Below are 18,620 nucleotides of genomic sequence, written 5' to 3'. Positions count from 1 at the left end.
TGTCAAAATAAGCTCGGCAGGACAGGACATGCGACGAGTCGCAAATCCGCCGTCTGATGTAAGACTGGTAGGGAGACCGGATTGAATATCAACCCAGGAACGCCTAGTTTCAACGGAAGACCGGTGTCAGGAACAAAGAATAATCAACGGGGCATCTGACGGTTCAGAGACACGATGTGCGCCACCCCCAGCCCATCCATGAGCCGAGAGCTGGAAACACCAAGGCGTGAATCGGATATTTGACCATGTGATGGTATTTCTTCTTCTAACGAGACCGTCGGGCATTTCGCGCCTAAACGATGCAATGCTAGCCTTGCACACCTGTCTGACTTTACAGCTCATCTCTCTGTCTAACCTCCTCTTGCGCCCCTTGCTTTAGATCATTGTCGGGCACCGGGTCAACCACGACCTCAGCATCAGGCTTCTCGTCAACAACACCATCGTCACCTTCTGTCGTCGCCTCTTCGCCGATCTCCGCAGGCATCTCCTCCACAATCTTACCCACCTTCTCAAGCAGTGATTCGGGATCCCCACCAACCGCCGCCGATCGTTGAGGCTCACGCACGTCCAATGTGGGCAAAGACTCGTCAGGGAGACCCTCGACGTCAATCTTTCCTTCGCCCCCAACAACCACGGACTCTGATGCGCCCCCGGAATTGGCGTACTTGACAACCGCCCTGCTGCTGCCGATGCTAACATTGAACATCAGCCGCAAGGGCAACCAGACCAACCACCACATCGGCCCGTACAGCAACCTCCTGAACAACAGCCACGCCCCTGTAGCCATCAGCATGTAGAGAGCCGTCTGCAGGTACCATGTATCACTCTTTTGCGACCGCAACAATGTGCCCAGAAGATCCTTCGAGCTCGCCAGCATCGTGTCGAGAGAGCCGTACGACTCGTTGAGCTGCTTCAAGGCCTGCGACGACTCCTCCAACGCTTGGTGCGCAAACTCGCTCCTCGCCAGCTCCGCAGCGATTCGTTCGTGCGTCTGCCGCAGCGCATTCGTGACATCGTTGCTCGCCCCTACCGTCTGCTTGTCGTCCTCCGTCAGGGAGCTCGTGTTCCAGTCGTCTTTGGCCTGGCGCACCTGCCGATGCCGAACGATGTCGGGCAGCGGTGCCTTTTGCGCGCCGAGGGACGGGGAGGACGCTTCGGACACGGGTTGTGAATAGGACTGTAGGAGGAGCTCGCGCTCAAGGCGTTGCGCCTGTGTGAGGTTGCGCTTCGCTGTGAGCTGTGCCTTGCGGAAAGTGACTCGAGAACTACATTCGCAAGAAGTCAGTATAAATGCCGTGAAAATCCCAGGCAAGATGTCTGTGAACGAGGGAATTCCTTACGTCTTCAGCTCCTGCCTTAAGCGGTCGAGTCCATCTTTAAGCCGCGTCTTGGTGTGTTCCGCCTCGCTTCCCGGTCGCCCGTCCCTAAGGTCCTCGACCTCCTCGCCCAAAAGCTCAAGCTCCTCCTCTTCCTCCCTCAAGATCTGACTGATCTCGGAGCTCAGCTCTGCGCTGACATCGCTGTCCTCGTCCGCGCCGAGCGGCACCGAGCCAGGCTGGAACTTGAGATTCTGGAGCCTGTTGATGAGCTCCTTGAGCTGCCCCGTGGTCTCTTGCAGGGCCGTCAGGCGTTCCTGCAGACCCTCGAATGACATGTCGTCTCTGTAATTCGGCTTCGTTTGTTTGCGGAGTTTCGAGGAAGCGAATAATTAGAAGGCGTGCGGCGAATGTGGTGGTTTTGGCTTCCTAGGGAGTAAAGCTGGCCTTTCAGTGACGAAATGTCGTACCTAAGTGGGATCGCCACACCAACTATGCCCCTGGCCCCGATACAGTAATATGCAGTAAAACCACCCGAGCACAAGCCACAACCGCCGTCCAAGCTCCCGGCCCCGAGCCACGCGGAAATTTTGGTGACAGCTTCACAATTCCGACCGCAGGGCCCTCAGAAAAAAAGCTCCCCCGCCTTGAGACCCCTCCGAGAACGAGCAACAGGACATAGGAACCAATTGGCGTCACCGCCCAACACCGTTGCCCAAGATGATCACCAAATTCATGACCGAGATCACCACGAAGTTCAACCCTTTCTCTCCGGCAGCAAAATCCGCACGCCTCTTCCTGTCCTTCATCCCGCCCACCGCCCGGTCCACGGGCATGGTGATCAACACCCAGCTCCTGCCCAAGGGCTCGACGGAGGCCCCGACTCTGAGCGTCAAGTTCAGTACGTTTAGTCCCGCCCTGCATCCGCTCGCTGCGGCTCTAGGGGCTGCGATGCAAAGCAAGGAATGATCAGAAGCTAATTGGAAATTTGCAGAGGACGGCAAGGTCATGAACCTCGATTGCGAACGCTTGGGAGTTAAGAACCTCATCGAGGAGGTCGACCGACACTCTCGTGGTCTGCAGAAGGCCGCCGATTTGACGGACTAAGGAGTGGGATAGACAAAATGTGTATTATTATGGCATTTGCATGTACGGTACGGCGTTTACGGGATGGGCATGAACGATATCCCCAGGGAAATGTCGATTGAAGTATATATAGTGGCTTAAAAGGTGTAGCATGTTCGCAAAGCACAGAGAGGGGCTTGATACATAGCCATTGGCATGCAACAGGGCCGCCCACGGGGCTCATTTCCCAGCTCATCTTGATCTCACGCGCATTGGATCTGATATCATGTGTGGAATTTTTACTTTTTGGTATTTCTAAGTTGACGCCTCCTCACGATCGGTCTTCGACGTTGTTTTCAATTGCATTTACTAGCAAAGCGACAATACTTCCATGGGAAAGGAGGCGTCCGCTCGTACCTGCTCAGGCCGGCACTGAGCACGTTTATGCGGAGGCACCGCTGATGAAGAACCACTTGTCGATGGACGCGTCGATCTTCTCGGCGGGGAGCTCCTGGTGCTGGGGCAGAGGGGGCAGCTGCTCGGGGGCGGTGCGGGCGGGGGAGTGCTGGACGGTGACGTTGGCGCTATAGGCAATGGTTAGTCGATGTGCTCTTTCAAAGGGTTTTGTCTGGGTGTCGCATGATGGACTTACGTAGAGACGGAGCCGGCAGCGGTCTTGCCGGTGATGAGTCTCTCCCAAGCCTCACCGCACTCACGGACGACGTCCATGGCGTAGCTACGTGATATGTTAGCAATTGTCCAAAAATAGCAATTCATGATCGAGACCAACCTCTTGTTCTTGCACTCGCCAGTGAAGGCGAACTGGTTCTCGGGCTTTCCGTCAGGGATCTTGTAGATGCGGAACCACTCGTTGGTGGCACGGAGAAGGCCGGGCAGGTGGCGCTCGACGTCCTCGACGTCGTTCAACTTGGGAGCCAGGGGGTCGTTGACGTCAATAACGATGACCTTCCAGTCGGTCTCCTCCTCGTCGAGAAGGGCCATGACACCGAGGACCTTAACCTGCTTGACCTGGCCGGTGTAGCCAACAAGCTCACCGATCTCGCAGACATCGAGCGGGTCGTTGTCACCCTTGGCCTTGGTCTCGGGGTGGACAGCGTTGGGGTCCTCCCAGGTCTGGGGATGGGTTAGACAATGTTGTGTGCAGCGATTCTTGAGACGGCGAGCTATCGTACCTGGGGGAAGGCACCGTAGTTCCACAGGTAACCCTTGTGGGGGAAGCAGTTGCGGACGTAGCGAAGCTTGCCCTTCTTGATGTCCTGCTTGATGGGGTTGAGGAGCTCCTCCTTGGAGATCTGTGTTCGAAGTGTCGGTCAGCGCCACATGCCCCATTGTGTGTTTTTCTCCCCCGGTTTGGAATCAACAATGTTTGCAAATGCCAACAAAGGCAGCTGCGTACATGAGATTCATTGAGGGGTTGAAGGTCAATCATACCTCAAGCTTGGCGTTGGTCCAGCGGGGGATCTCGACGACCATGTTCAGGATGGTCTGCTCGGCGTTGGCGTACAGAGGAATGTCGTGGAAAGGGGAGACGGGGACGCCATCCTTCTCGACGTAGACGCGGTGCTCGAGGGTGTTGGGAGCACCGACCTTGCGGACGGAGTACTGAGAAGCCATGGTGGTGTCTTGCTTGTGCAGGCTCGGGTCAGAGTCTTTGGAGATGGTAGAGAAGTGGCGGGCAATCTGAGCGGTGCGCCGGGAGGGAATTTTGGATTTAATATCGGCTGCAGCAGATTGTGATGGAGGAGGAGGGGTGCTGCGGTTGGCGGATGATGCAAGGAGGGATGGAGGGGGAGGGGTAGCAGACCCGGCTGTTAGCTTGGTGCGTGCCGCCAGGGTTGCTGAGTGATTGGCCCGGGACGGGGCCTGAATCGGGGACAGAGGTGAGAGGGTGGAACGGGCGCTGGGTCGGGCGGACGGTACGACGCCTGGGAGCGAGCCTGAGCCTGAGCCGGAGGGTGCCTTCGCTGAGAAGAGACGTGTCTTGGTGAGCGTTGGCTGCAGCTTAATGCCTCGTAAGAGCGGCATGTATACAGTGGGTGAATGGAAAGACGGAAGAAGGGAAGGGTGTGGTAGATGGGGATTAGGGGGTTTAAGCTCTGTTACAGCACACGTCTTCAGAGGGGATAACTGCTAAGTCGGTCTGTGAGCGGTGTCTGCATCCGAGGTTCGACGGGAGAGATGAGGTGCGCCAGACGCTAAGGCGAATGGAAGACGAAGCCGGACTCTCAGGTCTTGTTAAGCTCGGTAGCTCGGTGGTTCTGCGGTGGGAGGGCCGCTGGAGCTCTCACCTTCGGATTTAGAAGCACTGCGCCGTACACGCGGCAATCGGGGCTGCAAGTCTGCTGTTGATACAACGGGGCAAGCAAGGCAAGGGAAGAAACCGGGAGAACCTCTTGGTCTGCGTTCTGGGTCTGCCTCTCTGTGTCTGGGGCCTCTGTCGCGACAGCAACCTTGCCGAAAAATCTTTACCAGCCTCAGGCGCTATTGTCTGATCCCTGTAAACTGCCCCTCAATTACCCCTCCACCGCATCTTGGACAGTGAATGTACAACGCAGTATCCATGAAGTGTCATGGCTATATCGAGTACAGCAAGGATATGAAGCCAATTGAGCCGTTCCTGTGAGGTGGCAAAGCTGTACATCTTGGTTTGCACACGAGAAGCCAGCAAACATGCCGAGTCGAATTGCGGCATGGAGTCAGCTACTGACCGACATTCCAGCTTCACATGTGAGAGCTTTGACACCTTGAGGTCCTCCCCAACGATTTGGCCCGGACAAACCCAAGCTCATCAAGCCCATTCAAAGCTGTTTCTTCAAGACCGTCTGCGTCTCCTGCATGTCAATACTCCGCTTATATTGACATGACAGTTGCTGGTGGTTGAGGATGTAACAGGAATAGTAGAAGCGGTCATTCGCTGGCAATCTCCATATCTTCGTTATGTTTGTTCTTGTTTTGCACTTGTCATTATCACCAGCAAAGTCTGTCCTAATTTGCGCCGTGCATCACAGAGAGGCGAAGTATAGTAGCTGCTACGTTCTAGAAGGAGGTGTACATAAAAAAGACTGCCCTAGACTATTAATATCATTGCATATAATCTAACACTACTGATTCGGGTCTGGCCAAATCTACCTGTAAGAGGAATAGTATATTAGACAAGAGAATCATAGAAAACGCCAATAAAATTAAGCAATGTAGAGTCTTGGGCAAAGGGTCGGATTGAATGAGACCTTCCAATGTCGTGAGCTCGATGTTGAAGAAAGATTAAGTGGGTCTATTTCGATAGACGCTTATCGATAAGGCACAGCCTGTCACTTTTCTCCGTTGCTAACCCGTCAAGGCATCGCCGCATAGAAGATCCTCGCGCGCAAGACTCACATCTTCTCCAGTCGCAGACTATGTGGCATAATATCTGTCCCTGACATGTCGGTTCGCAGTATCCTCAAAACGATGGCATCCGAGATCAAGAGAGTTCCTATCCCCCGCCGCGGGGTCGACTACAGGGGCAAGATTGTCCTTGCGCCCATGGTCCGCTCCGGCGAACTCCCCTCTCGCCTCCTAGCCCTGCACTACGGTGCCGACCTGGTCTGGGGTAAGTCGCAAACACGCAAAAGCACAATGACTCAACTGACAAGTCCATAGGACCCGAGACTGTCGATAAAGCCATGATCGGCACCACGCGCCGAGTAAATCCCGTCACGAATACGATCGACTGGACCAAGGTCCCCTCCTTTGGCCAGAAGAACCCTCCTAAAACGAATCCCGAAGCTTTGATGTTCAGCACCCTCCCTGAAAAAGAGGCCGGCAAGCTGATATTTCAAATCGGAACGGCCGACCCTGAGCTTGCAGTTCAAGCGTCAAGGCTCGTTGCGGCGGATGTGGCCGGTATCGATGTCAACGCCGGCTGCCCCAAGCCCTTCAGCATCAGCGGCGGCATGGGCGCGGCCTTGCTGAAGACTCCGGACAAGCTTTGCGCCATTCTGGAAGCTCTTGTCACGAACATCATGCCCGAGTTTGAAATTGGCATCAGCGTCAAGATCCGTCTGCTGTCCACCCCCGAGGAGACAGAAGCTCTGGTACGGAGACTATGCGCCACTGGCATTACCGGCCTGACGATTCACTGCCGAACGACTCCCATGCGCCCCAGAGAACGCGCAATCCGCAACGATCTCCGCATGGTCGCTGAAATCTGCCATGAGTTCGGTGTTGCCTGTATCATGAATGGCGACGTTGAGGGCCGCGACCATGCCGTGGACCTCATTAAGGAGTACGGCGTCGACGGCGCCATGATCGCCACGTCTGCAGAGGCGAACTCGAGCTGCTTCCGTGCGGGCGTCGACGGAGGCGTAGCATCGTGGGAAGAGGTCGCTGCAACGTACGTCAAGTATGCCTTGGAGGTTGCCAACAAATTCGGCAACACCAAGTATTTGCTGTGCCAGATCGTTCCCGGAAAGAGTGGCATGTACCAGAAGATGAACCAGTGCAAGACCTACACCCAAATATGCCGAGCGCTTGGTCTCGACGATCTCATGGATCTTGCTCGACAAACAGACTGGGACAAGGGCATCGATCCAGAGGGCTCAGGCAAACCAGAAAAAGCTGAAAAGAAAGCCAACCCCAGTGCTATGGCAGCTGGTGGTAACATGAAGGCGAGCCGGGACAGCCAGACATCCCGAAAGATGTCTGAGCGAGGGGTCACTGCCGCTGCTGAGTCGAAAAAAGCGGCTGTCCCTTTGCAGACATGAGATGGTGATTTTGACGTTTAATCGCGAGGTGGTTTGCATCGAAGGCGTTTAGGGGGGTAACAACAAAGCATAGCGACACAAATATCACGAATACCCCTTTGGCAGGCCGGCCACAGATAATGGGGAAGACTAATCTTTTTATGTACGAGCTCCGAATAGTCAGAAATGTCAAGAAGCCGAGTGACTCAAGCACATTTCTTCATGATGATAAATTTTGTGGAATTACAAAGGAACCGTCAGCAGCGGCTCTGGCCGCTTCTGCTTCTATGATACAGTCCCAACCCTTCTTTATTTGCCCTTCTTCACCCAGTCCTCAACAGTCTCACGAGCATCCGTGACCTTCTCATCGACATATCGTACACCAATCTGGCTGTGAATCTTTGCCGCCCTCAAGCTGTCCTCGATGCTCTGGCGAATCTGGAGATGTCCCTGGGCGATGACAGGGAAGCGCTGCTCGTACTTCCAGGCAAGGTTGGAAACATTGCCCATGGTAATGGGCAGAACAGTCCAGCCGGCGGTGATACCAAGGGCCAAGGGCGCGGTGGCGCGGAGAATGACACTGCGGTTGCGGGTGATGATGCTGCCGGCCATTGCAGCGACGAGGACGTAGATGGCGCCGGGCATCAGCTTCTCGCCGCTCTCGCGGGGAGGTGCCAAGGATGCGATGGTGCTGGTGAAGGATTGCTCGAGGTTGAAGGCGCGGTCCATCGTGCGGTTGACGGCATCCTCAGCGCCGACGGCGTACTGGTACAGACCCAAGCGGGCCTTGCCGATCTGGACGGCCAGGCGTTCGGTAGGCGTAGGTCCTCGGGGCTTGGTAGGCTCCTCGGCCGGAGGGAGCTGTTCCGTCGGGGGAGGGGGAGGGAGGGTTCCGCTAGTCGGGAGAGGCGCCGGCTCGTCGTAAATCGGCTTCTTAGACTGCGTACATTTTAGCATTGTGTGCGTATTGACTAGGAGTCCGACTGCGGACATACCTGGGCGGTCTCGGGAGCTTCAGCATGTACAGTCCGGGGAGCCAGGGCGAATCCCATCACGACGGTCGCTGCCAACGGCGCGGCGCGCTTTTGCTTCCATGTCAGCTGTCGAGTAAACCATGAAGCAACAGGATACCACGACTTACCCGTTGTAGCAACACTCTAGCAGCCATGGTCCACTCAATTGGTCGATTGAGGGAATTGGATGTTGGTCTCGCGAGAATATTTGGAAGTATGATGTACAGGAAAGTCTCCAGGCCCACGCTGCGGCTATTTCCGGAGCTCGGGAATTCGATAATGCACCTCGCCCAAACCTGGAAGCACCTATCTGAGCACCTGCACAACCTTGCACAAAAATTCGGTCCATGCACCCGCATGCGCAACTAATCGCATTGCCGGCAATTCTACTTCACCCAAACATATTTCTACAATTCCGGATACAGATCCGAACTCACCCAACTCCCCATTTCCTTGTATCCTTACAACTAGATCTTTTGCCCCGACCAGCAGTTATGATCTTTACGTCGAAGGGCTTCTCATAATGTTCAAACCCCCAAACCGCGGCCTCTGGGTCTGCACTCAATGTGTTCGACAAGCTTCCCGCGGCCAACAGCGCCGGTGGATGGCCGCAGCCTCCGGCGCCGCCCCCTCGAGTCTGCCCGCCGACCACGCACCCCCGGGTAGAAACGCTGACGATGCGATCCTGCGGGAACTCTTCGACTCTCCCTCCCGTGTAGCAAAAGCATTCAAGGCTGCTGGCCCAAGCGTCGGCCTATTCAAGAACCGATACCTCACGAGCCCAAATGGATTCTACGTATTTGCTCGCCGAAGCTTGGACAAGGCGCAAAAGATTGTCCATCGAGTCCTCCATGCGTCGACTGCTTCCGAGTATCAGGACATTGTCAAGGACTTGGATCGGTTGAGTGACCTGCTCTGCAGAGTCCTCGATCTCTCAGATTTTGTCAGAATGACGCACCCTGACCCGAGGTTCCAGCAAGCAGCTGCAGGGGCCTGGTCCATGGTATACCAGTACATGAACCAACTCAACACCATGACTGGGTTGAGCGACCAGCTTGTGAAGGCGATGGCAAAACCCGACGTTGTTGCGGCTTGGTCGGAGGAGGAGAGAACGGTGGCAGAGATATTGAAGTTGGACTTTACGAAGTCGGCCGTCGACCTCCCCCAGCAAGAACGTGACCGATTCGTCGACCTCTCTCAGCAGATTAGTGAGGTTGGATCTGCCTTCGTCTCGAACATGGCCCCTGCAAAGAGGGAAGTTGTGCTGCCATCGTCCAATTTCTATGGGTTGTATCCCAGCATCGCTCGAGCACTTACGATGAGGGGCAAGTTGCGCCTCCCCACCACCGGGCCTGAAGCTCAGGCCGCACTCCGAAGCGTCAAGGACGAGAACACCCGGAAGGAGGTTTTCACAGCGATGCGCACTGCCTCGAAGCAAACCGTGAACCTGCTGGAGACTATGCTGAAGCTGCGAGGTGAGCTGGCGAATCTGGCCGGCTTTTCCAGCTACGCCCATCTTGCCTTGAAAGACAGGATGATGGCCAAGTCCCCCAGTGCAGTGTTGCAGTTTCTCCACGCGCTGCAAAAGTACAACACGCCCATGGTGCAAGCGGAAATGGCAGACCTTTTGAAGTTGAAGCAGACCCGCCTTGACAGCACGTCTACTCAGATCCATCCCTGGGACAAGGATTTCCTAATGGATGGCGTGAGGGCTGAAATGAGACTTCCCGTTCGTCACCCTGACCACCTTCCCTCCTTCTTCTCGATCGGCACCGTCATGCAGGGCATGTCAAGGCTATTCACTCGTCTTTACGGCATTTCGTTCAAACCTAGGGAGTCGCAGCCAGGCGAGACCTGGCACGAAGATGTGCGACGTTTGGACGTTGTTACTGATACTGGCGACTTGATCGCAGTTCTATACTGCGACTTATTCTTCCGAGAGGACAAGTCGCCTAACCCTGCTCACTTTACGGTGCGATGCTCTCGTGCAATTGCTCCTTACGAGGTCCAGGAGGCAGCGGAAGACCTGCACCACAACTCGTCTGACTTGCCCAAGTTTGAAAGACCCGAGCAAGCTGCCAACGATGGCATGGAGAGCTTACAGGAGAACGGCGTCTTGATGCAGTTGCCAACGATCGCCTTGGTCTGCGACTTCCCCAAGCACGATGCAAACAGCTCTGCACCAGCGCTACTGTCGTACTATCAAGTCGAGACCCTGTTCCATGAGATGGGCCATGCCATCCACTCGATCCTTGCCCGCACGAAGCTTCAGAACGTTGCCGGCACGAGATGTGCCACCGATTTTGCCGAGCTCCCTTCCACACTGATGGAGCATTTTGCCGCCGACCCATCAGTCCTTGGCTTGTTCGCGCGTCATTGGAAGACGGATGAACCTTTGCCTTACAAAATGGTCGCGGAACGGATCCGCCTGGCCAAGCGTTTCGAGGGCATCGACACCGAGAACCAGATTCTTCTGTCTCTTCTCGACCAGTCCTATCACGCCCCGGAAGTCACCGAAGGCTCCTTCAACTCAACAAAGGTCTACCATGATCTGCAGAGGCAATATGCCCAGGGCGGCCCTGATCCTCCCGGCACCTGCTGGCAAGGCTTCTTCGGCCATCTTCACGGCTATGGCAGCACCTACTACAGCTACGTCTTTGACCGCGTGCTTGCTGAGCGAGTTTGGAGGGTCGTGTTCAAAGCCGGCGCGGACGGCAAGGCGCTGGACCGCGCCAACGGCGAGAGGCTCAAGGAGAAGCTCCTCAAGTGGGGTGGGAGCCGCGACCCGTGGCAGTGTCTCGCGGATACGCTACAGGATGATCGCCTTGCTAAAGGTGACGACAAGGCCATGGCGCTCGTCGGTAGTTGGGGTATCAAAGACGACCATGCTTGAGATCGTCCTTTTCCCCGCTGGATTGTACAATTAAGAAGTAGTATCGCTGCAAGATGCGATACTGTTCACCATAGACTTGTTCTTTTGCTTTCAGCAACTCCACTATACAACGATAGCGCCTGTCCTGTTTCCGAGCATAGGATTGGGACAACCTGTTGCCGGTACATAAATTGCCGTTGCTTCAATTCGAGGCGACTTGCCGAATGGGGCAAGTTCCGAACGATAGAAGAAGACGAGTATATATCATCTAGAGCTGCGCCTCTCTGCGAAGCCGCTGAGGGACAAAGGAGAGAACCACTGGTTTTCCACCGCGGAAGTATCACGCAGGGAATAATCCGCAGCAGCAGCAGTGACAATGCCATTGCGTATGATTACCATAGATGAATAGACGTTCATACAGACAAGAGGCGCTCGGGGTTCTTTGGGGCCGGGATGGTGGCGTCGACCGGTGCATCGTGAAAGCCCACCGTCAAAGCTTGTCGCTCTCACCTCCTTTCAGCCGCTTGGGCTAGCTTCAAACTAAAGGCGCGATCCTTCTCATCTCGATTGTATAAACACCCCAAGGATCCCTGGCTCGGCAATGTTTTGCTCGTCGTCGCGTCTGTTTTCTTGTGTTTCTCCTATTCTCATGATCCCGTCCCCATGATGCTCCTCCCGATCTTGCTGGTCTCGGCCCTGGCGGGGCAGGGGTTATCGCAGAGTACGGCGACCTCTGCTTCGCCGTCTGCTTCTTCGGCTGCCACGCCATGCTATGTATGTCAACCACTGTTTATTTTTCCGTGTTTTCAAGATGGGGATGGTTAAGCTGACAGAATCTTTTTCCGTGCTGCAGGTTCATTGTTTCTCGCAGTTCCTGGTGGACATGACCGACTCGTGCAAGACGAAATGCGCCTGCGCGGGCTCCTCTCTGCTGAGCGACTTTGAGTGCTGCATGACGGACTGCCCTGCGGACCAACAAGCCAATATGACGCTCTCTGTGCAGAACTCCTGTACGGACGGCAAGGACCTGAAGCTCGAGTACACCTGCGCGAACACCACCCCGGACACCACAACGGCCGCGGCATCGTCGACCCCGACGGCGCTGTTCACTTCGATAGTGCTGGTATCCGCCCAGACGGCCGAGGGGAGTTCCGCTACGGGTAGCGCGGGCGGGATTGGCGGCGGGATCGGGAGTGATGGTGGGGGAGGCGGGGCGTCGCCGACTGTCGGGCTCGGGGTGGGCCTCGGAGTCGGGCTGCCGCTGGCGGCGGCGATTGTGGCGGGACTCGCGTTTCTGTGGAAGCGGTCGAGCAAGAGGAGGAGGGGCCGTGGGTTGGATTCCAGGGGCGGCCCAGCAGGGGGGTCGGCGGATGGTGTTGGGAGGACGTTTGTGTTTCCGAGCACGATGGTTCTGCCGACACCCGGGCTGCCGCCGGGGGAGGCGCAAGAGTCGAAGGATCTTGCTGGTGAGATGGAGATTACGCCTCTTGAGATGCTGGGTGATTCGAGACATCGTCAGGAGTTGTCGGTTTGAGATGTAGATTTGACTCAAAATATGGGTTACGCAGGAACACTCTGCGTTGTATATGCTCTATTAATGTAATTCTATTGCGAAGCGTCCTATTTTCGATACGACTCTCAGGCTTGTGGTTTGTCTTGCTACATGCAACCATCTGATGTGCACATTCTAGGTTGCTAAAGATACTGCCATGCCTAATTTTCCTGAGAGATTATGTGACAGAGGCCACCCGCAAGGTTGAGGATGAACAAGTTTCCAGGTCCGGCGTTCAAGGTAAGTACATTGCCCCAGCAAAGCAAAACAACTACACGTCGATGTCAGTCATGGAACTGGGTATGTTACTTGACGGAATACTCACAAGAGCCAAGATTCCTCCCTCCGCCTTGTCATCTTTTTCCCGCTCACGCAGCCTTCTCCGGCGACGTTCCGGCTCCTCGTGCACGAGCAGGCCTCGGCGAAGATCCGCAACGTCTCCTGTTAACGAAGAGTCTTCATCGCCTGTCATTGTCTACTAGATGTAATGCAGTCATGCTCTAGCTGACGTACCGTTATCTTCACGCCTGGGATTCCGCTTACGTTCGTCCGTTTGGCAGTCTTTGGTCGCCTCGCCTTTCGCTGAGTCGTTGGTGCTACAGAGTGTGGCGCCATCCAGAGACTTGCGCTTAGAATCGATTGGGAGCATTATAGGAGAGTTCTTGCAAGGGCCGATTTATGTGTTCTGCGGGATTCGGAAGCTGGGTGTATTGTGGTCTCGGAGACGTTAAGTTACAATTCTTAAATGTCGTCGTGATAGTTGTTGCCGGGGATGACGAACATGTTCAATCACATGAAGGCAAAACACTGCCACAAACTTGAGGCATGGCCAACAAAAAGGCAACATAGGTGTCCGCCTGACGAATTGTTGTTGGGCGTTTGCGGCACAGCCCTTGGCAATCTGTGCCCGGGTTGTGTGGGTTGGCTAATGTTCACCCCACCATGGCTGTCATGATCGGTGAGCCAAGAGACCCCAGAACAGTTTCGTGCAATAGATGTGCTGAAGTACATCAGCCAACAGCTGTGGGCAGTTCACTGCAAATCTGGACATGTAAAGGGGCTGGAATTATGTCTCTTGTAGTCTAAGCACACATTAAGGCCATGATTCAATGCTGGTATCAATCCAAAAAGAAAAAGAAAAATGCCGATCCTCTCTCGTGTGCACCGTAGCCCGTATGAAAACGCCTCATTACCTTCAGGTCATTATGCCTCTAATCCGTGCCGTGTGTCTATTGCTCCATGACCTCCGCAGCACCCTTCCAAAAGTCGCATCGATCCTTCTGGCCGTCGTCGACGTTCTCCATGCGGTTGTTGTTGATCTCGAAGACGAGTCGCGACTGGTTGTTCTTGCCTCCCCACGTCTTCCATTCCGGCGTGTCCGCCAGCTTGTGCACATTCGGATCCAGGTTGCGGATGAACGAGATCCAGTAGTTCATCATGATGGGCACGACGGGCTTGTTGTACGTGCGGAAGCTGTCGGGCGTCGGGCAGGCGTCGATGCCGAAGATGGCCGGGGCCTCGAAGACGTGCGGGACGCCGAGTCCGGAGGCGGTGTTCGTCTCGTCCTGTACGTTGAAGCGGTAGGACCAACTCGCGCTCGACAGATTCGAGGCAGCATAGGCGTTTAGGATGTTGTTGGCCGGGCAGATGAACGTCGTCTCGCCGTATGCTTGGCTCGCTGAGGGAAACCAGGCGTTATGGTTTGGCAGGGCGGGCAGGATGGGATACTTCTCGAGCATAGTGTCGGTTTGGTTCTGACCGAGTTTCGGGTAGTTATCTATCATGAAGTTTACGAACTGATCTTGAGTCTCGACGTTTGCTGCGAAGACAGATCCCTCTAAATATTGGTGAGCATGAGAATTTGTGCCTCTTCCATACGCAACACTCACCATTCGATCCAGTCCCGAAAAGCACAGGGACTTTGATGAACTTCCCCTTGTCGTACATGGCGTATGGGTAGTCTTGAATGAGATCTCCGTCTATGCAGGGGGTCCAGTAGAAATGCGGGTTCAGTTGTCGTCCAGGGAATGGCGATCCTGCGTTGGCTTCCTGTATCGCCTTGATGTCCTTGCCACGTAAGCAACCCATTTGATCCTTTTCGTCTTTGCAGCCCAAGTTCTCCGTCGTCTTGTTAAATTGATATTCGAGCTCGTTTACGCGTGGCTGGGCGGGGAAAAATACGGATTCGGCCATGGCTCCTACAAACATCTTCTCATCCTTTCCGCCGTGTGCTGTGAGATGAAGGGCGACTGAGCCGGCGCCTGCAGAGACTCCATGAATGACGACGTGATCCGGGTCACCACCGAACTACAAGAGTAAGCCAGAAAAGTGGTGATATCAAGATGAAACTGGTATTCACCTTTGAAATATGAGTCTTGACCCATTTCATCATCAGTCGCTGGTCGAGGACTAAAGTTCGTCAGCTTTGGTTTCCACAGTAATGTCTTATGCAAGCTTACGTCCAGCGTTGAGATCGCCGTCTTTTCGTACCCGCTCACTCGCCAGAAACCCCCACAAACCAACTCTGTAATTAAAGCCGACGAAAACGATGTTCTTGCCCGAAGTTTCAACCACTTGAGAGCCGTTCCAGTTTGGATTAGCATTGGAGGTGTAGCCTGGATGGTGTTAGTGACCTTCGACACCTGGTCCATGCATGAGGACAGAGTGAGACAGGGCACTCTCTGGCATCAACAGCGCAACGACAGCCTTCAAGGGTCACCATACCTCCACCTTGGATGAACAACCATACGGGCAGTTTCGAGTCTGGTGTTGTGTTGTTGGGCGACCAAACATTGACAAACAAGCAGTCTTCATCTTGTCCTGCCGTGGGGTAAGACGCGTCTGTTGCGAGACAAATCGAACCAAACTAAGTGAGATGCGGTCAGCCACAGCACCCACCAAACAGACGGACATTCTCACTTCAATAGCATCTGTTGTGCCCTCTTTCTTTTCTGGATCTTGTGGTGCTCGCCATCTCAAGTTTCCTATTGGGGGCGCAGCATAGCGCATCCCCAGGAACTGATTCACCCCGCTTGGCAGCACATTTCCTGAATAATTGGCGTAGCCGAGATCAACCGCGACCCTGGGCAGGTTGAGCTGTCACGCAGTGTTAGCTTCCACACTTGCGCGGAGAGGATTCTTTGAAAAAAAGGAAATCGAACCTGATCCCGCGCGCCGATGTATTCACGGATGTTGAAGTAGAGAACGACAGTGAGGGCAGCTAATATCATGCTGGCGATGGCGAGCGGGACAGAGTGTTTCCTCCAGTTGAGGAAGCCCTTCCCCTCGAAGGCCGGGTTGAAATTTGGGCGAACATGTTTCCAGGTCATATGGTCCAAGAGCTGGTATCCCACGTGAGAGGAGCCGAAGCACTTAGCAAACCAGCTCATGAGGGGTTTGAGGAAGCCGAGCGAAGCGCAGCGCGGGGTGACTGGACGAGTAAGAGAGAGCGAGCTTTGCGAGGGAGAGTCTAAGCTAGCGGCGGCGGCATGTCGTTTCCGAGGAGGGATCCGTGCCAGTCTCACAGACTTGCTGCAGCGGGTGAGATGGCGCGGGTAGGACGCCGAAGATGAGGCCCCGATGAGATGGATGTACACGAGCCTCGTTCAGTCGTTGATGTAGGGCGGTTGGTGATTTTGCTGGATTTTCCCCGTCCCGGCAGAACCAAGAAAATAGGGGCCAAGACGTATGGAATTTGGCGATGATATCTCTGAGAACAAGGTGGAGGGTTGAACCTTGGCAGTCCCCAAGAAATGGCTCTGTTGACAGGAACGGTACTTTGGCCTGCTGCGAACGGGAAGTGGGAACGCGGGTTCACTGGGGTATCTACCTGCTTACTGCATAAGGTAGTTCCTCACCTGTCGACGAGTCGATCGATACGCTGTAAGGTACAGGTATTCTGCGACACTGGCACACGCACTCTGCGGAAACCGAACCTAGACCTGGGAAGCCACGCTCTGCAGAAGTGATGGAGGCACGGCCGCCTGTGTCATTGCACTGCCAAGTTGAAGCTGCAGTGACGTCGCCAGGGGACATGTCGGTCTACAGGGGGTGATCTGGCTTCCAGAACCTGGCACATCCAAACGAGAGCCACTGGAAACACTGGAGCGACAGCCAACAGGATGCTCTAAAGACGCCGGGTTTTGGCTCTATTCGGCAACGGGACGGCAGCAGTTCACCGACGAGGGACCCGCAAGGCCCATCTTCATCTCTCCAAGCCCGGAGCAGCCAGGCCGTCCGCTGTACCTACACTACCTTACCAAAAAGCGTTGTCATTGTAAGGTAGGTGTTCGTCGGAGAAGGTGGGAAGAGAAAGGTTTGCTCAACCGGGAACCTCAACTGAACAGAGTTTGCCGCAATGCAATCTGCTGCACTGGCAACAGAGAGTCCCCGGCACGCTTCGCAGCAGACAGACGGTTCCTTCCCCGGCGCGCAGGGTGCTGCCGGCTTGGCGCTTCATCTGATAGATGAGGTTGAGTCTGTTGCTGATGCTGAACATGGCAACTGAGCAACACTGGACGAGCTTCCATCCTTGCTGTATCTCTGTCTTTCCTCTGCCAAGGTTCGTGTTGATCGCTATCGTTATGGCCGGCTCTTATCGCTTCCTCCATCGGGGTTCACTGCCTTTTTCTCTGTTGCATTCCGCTGGGCTTGGAGGGGGAAAAAACTGGAAATCTCTCCGGGGACCGTGGCATAGATGAAGCAGAAATACTGGGGAAGTCTCCAGCAAACATGGGGACGGACACTTGAAGCGAACAGAAATAGAGCCGATGAGACCGATGATACGATTAGACGCGTCCATTCGTTAGCGCAGCCTGCTTCAGACCTCCAGGCTTTCCCATCAGCGAGCAAGGACCTCATCTCGGTCCCGAGAATTCGTGGCTTAGATAAGCGAGACAGATGGCTTGATGCCAACCAACACTGAAGCTGAAGTCCCGTGATGCCGCCGTCAAGTCAGCAATCAATCCGCCCGCCCTGGACGAAGACGGGTTGTTGCCGTCTTACAACTTCTCACTGTCCGCCTGCCTGTCTTACTGCTGCCGCTGTGCGAGGAGCATCTTCAAGTGGCGGCTTGGCCCGCACGAAGCACCCACTCTGATTCATTGCAGCGGCCAAAAATAGCAGCATGACCTCGCCCGAATGTTGTGTTTGGCGTCTCGCTCTTGTTGGCTCTTTGGGGGAGGGTGGTGCAAGGCCAGAACACCATGAAGAGCTGTTGGACGCAGCCGCATGCGGATATCCCGAGTCTCGACGGCGAACCGCTGGCCTCCGTGTGTGGAGGAGGGGCGACTTGACATGACTGATAATGGCCGCCGACTCCTGTTGGTGCTGGGCGGTTGGCGGCGTGGAGGCGCACATACTTGTAGGTAGGTAAGGTAGTGGGTGTGAATCATGGTGGCTCGCAGACTGGAGGGAGGACAGGTTGCAACATGCCACGCTTGTGTGATTCGACCAGTAAGCAGAAAAGACATTTCCCTATTATTGGGGTCTCAACTTGATTCAGTTAGGCTCTCTCCCTGCATATCGCAGTGGTGTTGCTCAGGGTCTGCATGTTTCAATCCCTCTCCGCCGCGTCAAGGCGGTATCTCGCAGAGAAACGCAGCACAGCGCAGTTCGACGGGAAGCCAACAGCCACTGTTTGATCTCATGTCTGAGGTAGACACCCAGCACCCCTGGCCTTCGGTTGGGGTGAGGGTACATACAATTGCGGTATCCGTAAAAAGTAAACATTTCCATTCGAGTGCCAAGATCGGAGAGCGGGAGAAACACGTTTGGCGATGACCGAAGGCTTTCATGTGAAGGCAGTCAGCGCTCTCCAATGACAGACGGAAAACATGTTTGTTGGTGACCAAAGGCGGCATTCCAGCCATCCAACAGCCTGCCAAACGGGAATTCTCAACTTGTGTTGATAAACAGGCGGTTAGGAACATGCAGTTGTGGGTGTGATGATATGCATGTTGGTGGTGTTGGTGGTGCTATCGTGTGAATTTCATGTTCCCCTCTGCCGCTAGACTGCTAGGCTAGGCCGGTGAGAATGTGAAGACAGTTGAAAAGAGACTA

At 55.0% G+C, this 18,620-nt stretch overlaps 9 protein-coding genes across 9 annotated transcripts; 4 read left to right on the top strand and 5 right to left on the bottom strand.

Annotated features, from left to right (window-relative positions):
* Positions 1-331: 331 nt before the first annotated feature.
* CGGC5_v000688 (uncharacterized protein) lies at positions 332-1,654 on the bottom strand (the record flags this gene model as incomplete). Its single annotated transcript, XM_066150706.1, has 3 exons — positions 332-777; positions 826-1,265; positions 1,341-1,654. The coding sequence occupies 3 exons, from the start codon at positions 1,652-1,654 to the stop codon at positions 332-334; spliced, it is 1,200 nt and encodes a 399-aa protein (XP_066009873.1).
* A 382-nt stretch (positions 1,655-2,036) lies between these two features.
* CGGC5_v000687 (mitochondrial 54S ribosomal protein mL53) lies at positions 2,037-2,423 on the top strand (the record flags this gene model as incomplete). Its single annotated transcript, XM_032032169.1, has 2 exons — positions 2,037-2,217; positions 2,311-2,423. 2 exons carry the CDS (start codon positions 2,037-2,039, stop codon positions 2,421-2,423), a joined length of 294 nt encoding a protein of 97 aa, XP_031888478.1.
* Positions 2,424-2,823: 400 nt separating this feature from the next.
* Positions 2,824-4,016, bottom strand: ipp-1 (Inorganic pyrophosphatase; the record flags this gene model as incomplete). The annotated part of the gene is made up of 5 exons (XM_032032170.1): positions 2,824-2,965; positions 3,034-3,117; positions 3,172-3,515; positions 3,575-3,694; positions 3,834-4,016. 5 exons carry the CDS (start codon positions 4,014-4,016, stop codon positions 2,824-2,826), a joined length of 873 nt encoding a protein of 290 aa, XP_031888487.1.
* A 1,833-nt stretch (positions 4,017-5,849) lies between these two features.
* Positions 5,850-7,144, top strand: CGGC5_v000685 (tRNA-dihydrouridine(20) synthase; the record flags this gene model as incomplete). Its single annotated transcript, XM_032032171.1, has 2 exons — positions 5,850-5,991; positions 6,042-7,144. 2 exons carry the CDS (start codon positions 5,850-5,852, stop codon positions 7,142-7,144), a joined length of 1,245 nt encoding a protein of 414 aa, XP_031888486.1.
* Positions 7,145-7,432: 288 nt separating this feature from the next.
* MIC26 (MICOS subunit MIC26) lies at positions 7,433-8,291 on the bottom strand (the record flags this gene model as incomplete). Its single annotated transcript, XM_032032173.1, has 3 exons — positions 7,433-8,062; positions 8,119-8,205; positions 8,265-8,291. 3 exons carry the CDS (start codon positions 8,289-8,291, stop codon positions 7,433-7,435), a joined length of 744 nt encoding a protein of 247 aa, XP_031888295.1.
* Positions 8,292-8,659: 368 nt separating this feature from the next.
* OCT1 (Mitochondrial intermediate peptidase) lies at positions 8,660-11,029 on the top strand (the record flags this gene model as incomplete). Its single annotated transcript, XM_032032174.1, has 1 exon — positions 8,660-11,029. One exon carries the CDS (start codon positions 8,660-8,662, stop codon positions 11,027-11,029), a length of 2,370 nt encoding a protein of 789 aa, XP_031888296.1.
* Positions 11,030-11,671: 642 nt separating this feature from the next.
* Positions 11,672-12,542, top strand: CGGC5_v000682 (uncharacterized protein; the record flags this gene model as incomplete). The annotated part of the gene is made up of 2 exons (XM_032032175.1): positions 11,672-11,782; positions 11,862-12,542. 2 exons carry the CDS (start codon positions 11,672-11,674, stop codon positions 12,540-12,542), a joined length of 792 nt encoding a protein of 263 aa, XP_031888297.1.
* Positions 12,543-12,795: 253 nt separating this feature from the next.
* On the bottom strand, positions 12,796-13,209 carry CGGC5_v000681 (uncharacterized protein; the record flags this gene model as incomplete). The annotated part of the gene is made up of 3 exons (XM_032032176.1): positions 12,796-12,831; positions 12,886-13,016; positions 13,074-13,209. The coding sequence occupies 3 exons, from the start codon at positions 13,207-13,209 to the stop codon at positions 12,796-12,798; spliced, it is 303 nt and encodes a 100-aa protein (XP_031888298.1).
* A 580-nt stretch (positions 13,210-13,789) lies between these two features.
* Positions 13,790-15,949, bottom strand: CGGC5_v000680 (putative secreted lipase; the record flags this gene model as incomplete). The annotated part of the gene is made up of 7 exons (XM_032032179.1): positions 13,790-14,397; positions 14,450-14,867; positions 14,920-14,969; positions 15,020-15,175; positions 15,285-15,426; positions 15,480-15,656; positions 15,722-15,949. 7 exons carry the CDS (start codon positions 15,947-15,949, stop codon positions 13,790-13,792), a joined length of 1,779 nt encoding a protein of 592 aa, XP_031888301.1.
* Positions 15,950-18,620: the final 2,671 nt, after the last annotated feature.

Source organism: Colletotrichum fructicola (genome assembly GCF_000319635.2).
Source record: "Colletotrichum fructicola Nara gc5 chromosome Unknown KSG_Nara_v1_contig01, whole genome shotgun sequence".
Lineage (NCBI taxonomy): Eukaryota > Fungi > Ascomycota > Sordariomycetes > Glomerellales > Glomerellaceae > Colletotrichum > Colletotrichum fructicola.
Note: the sequence above shows the minus strand (reverse complement) of the source record. Positions and strands in the feature narration are given on the sequence as shown.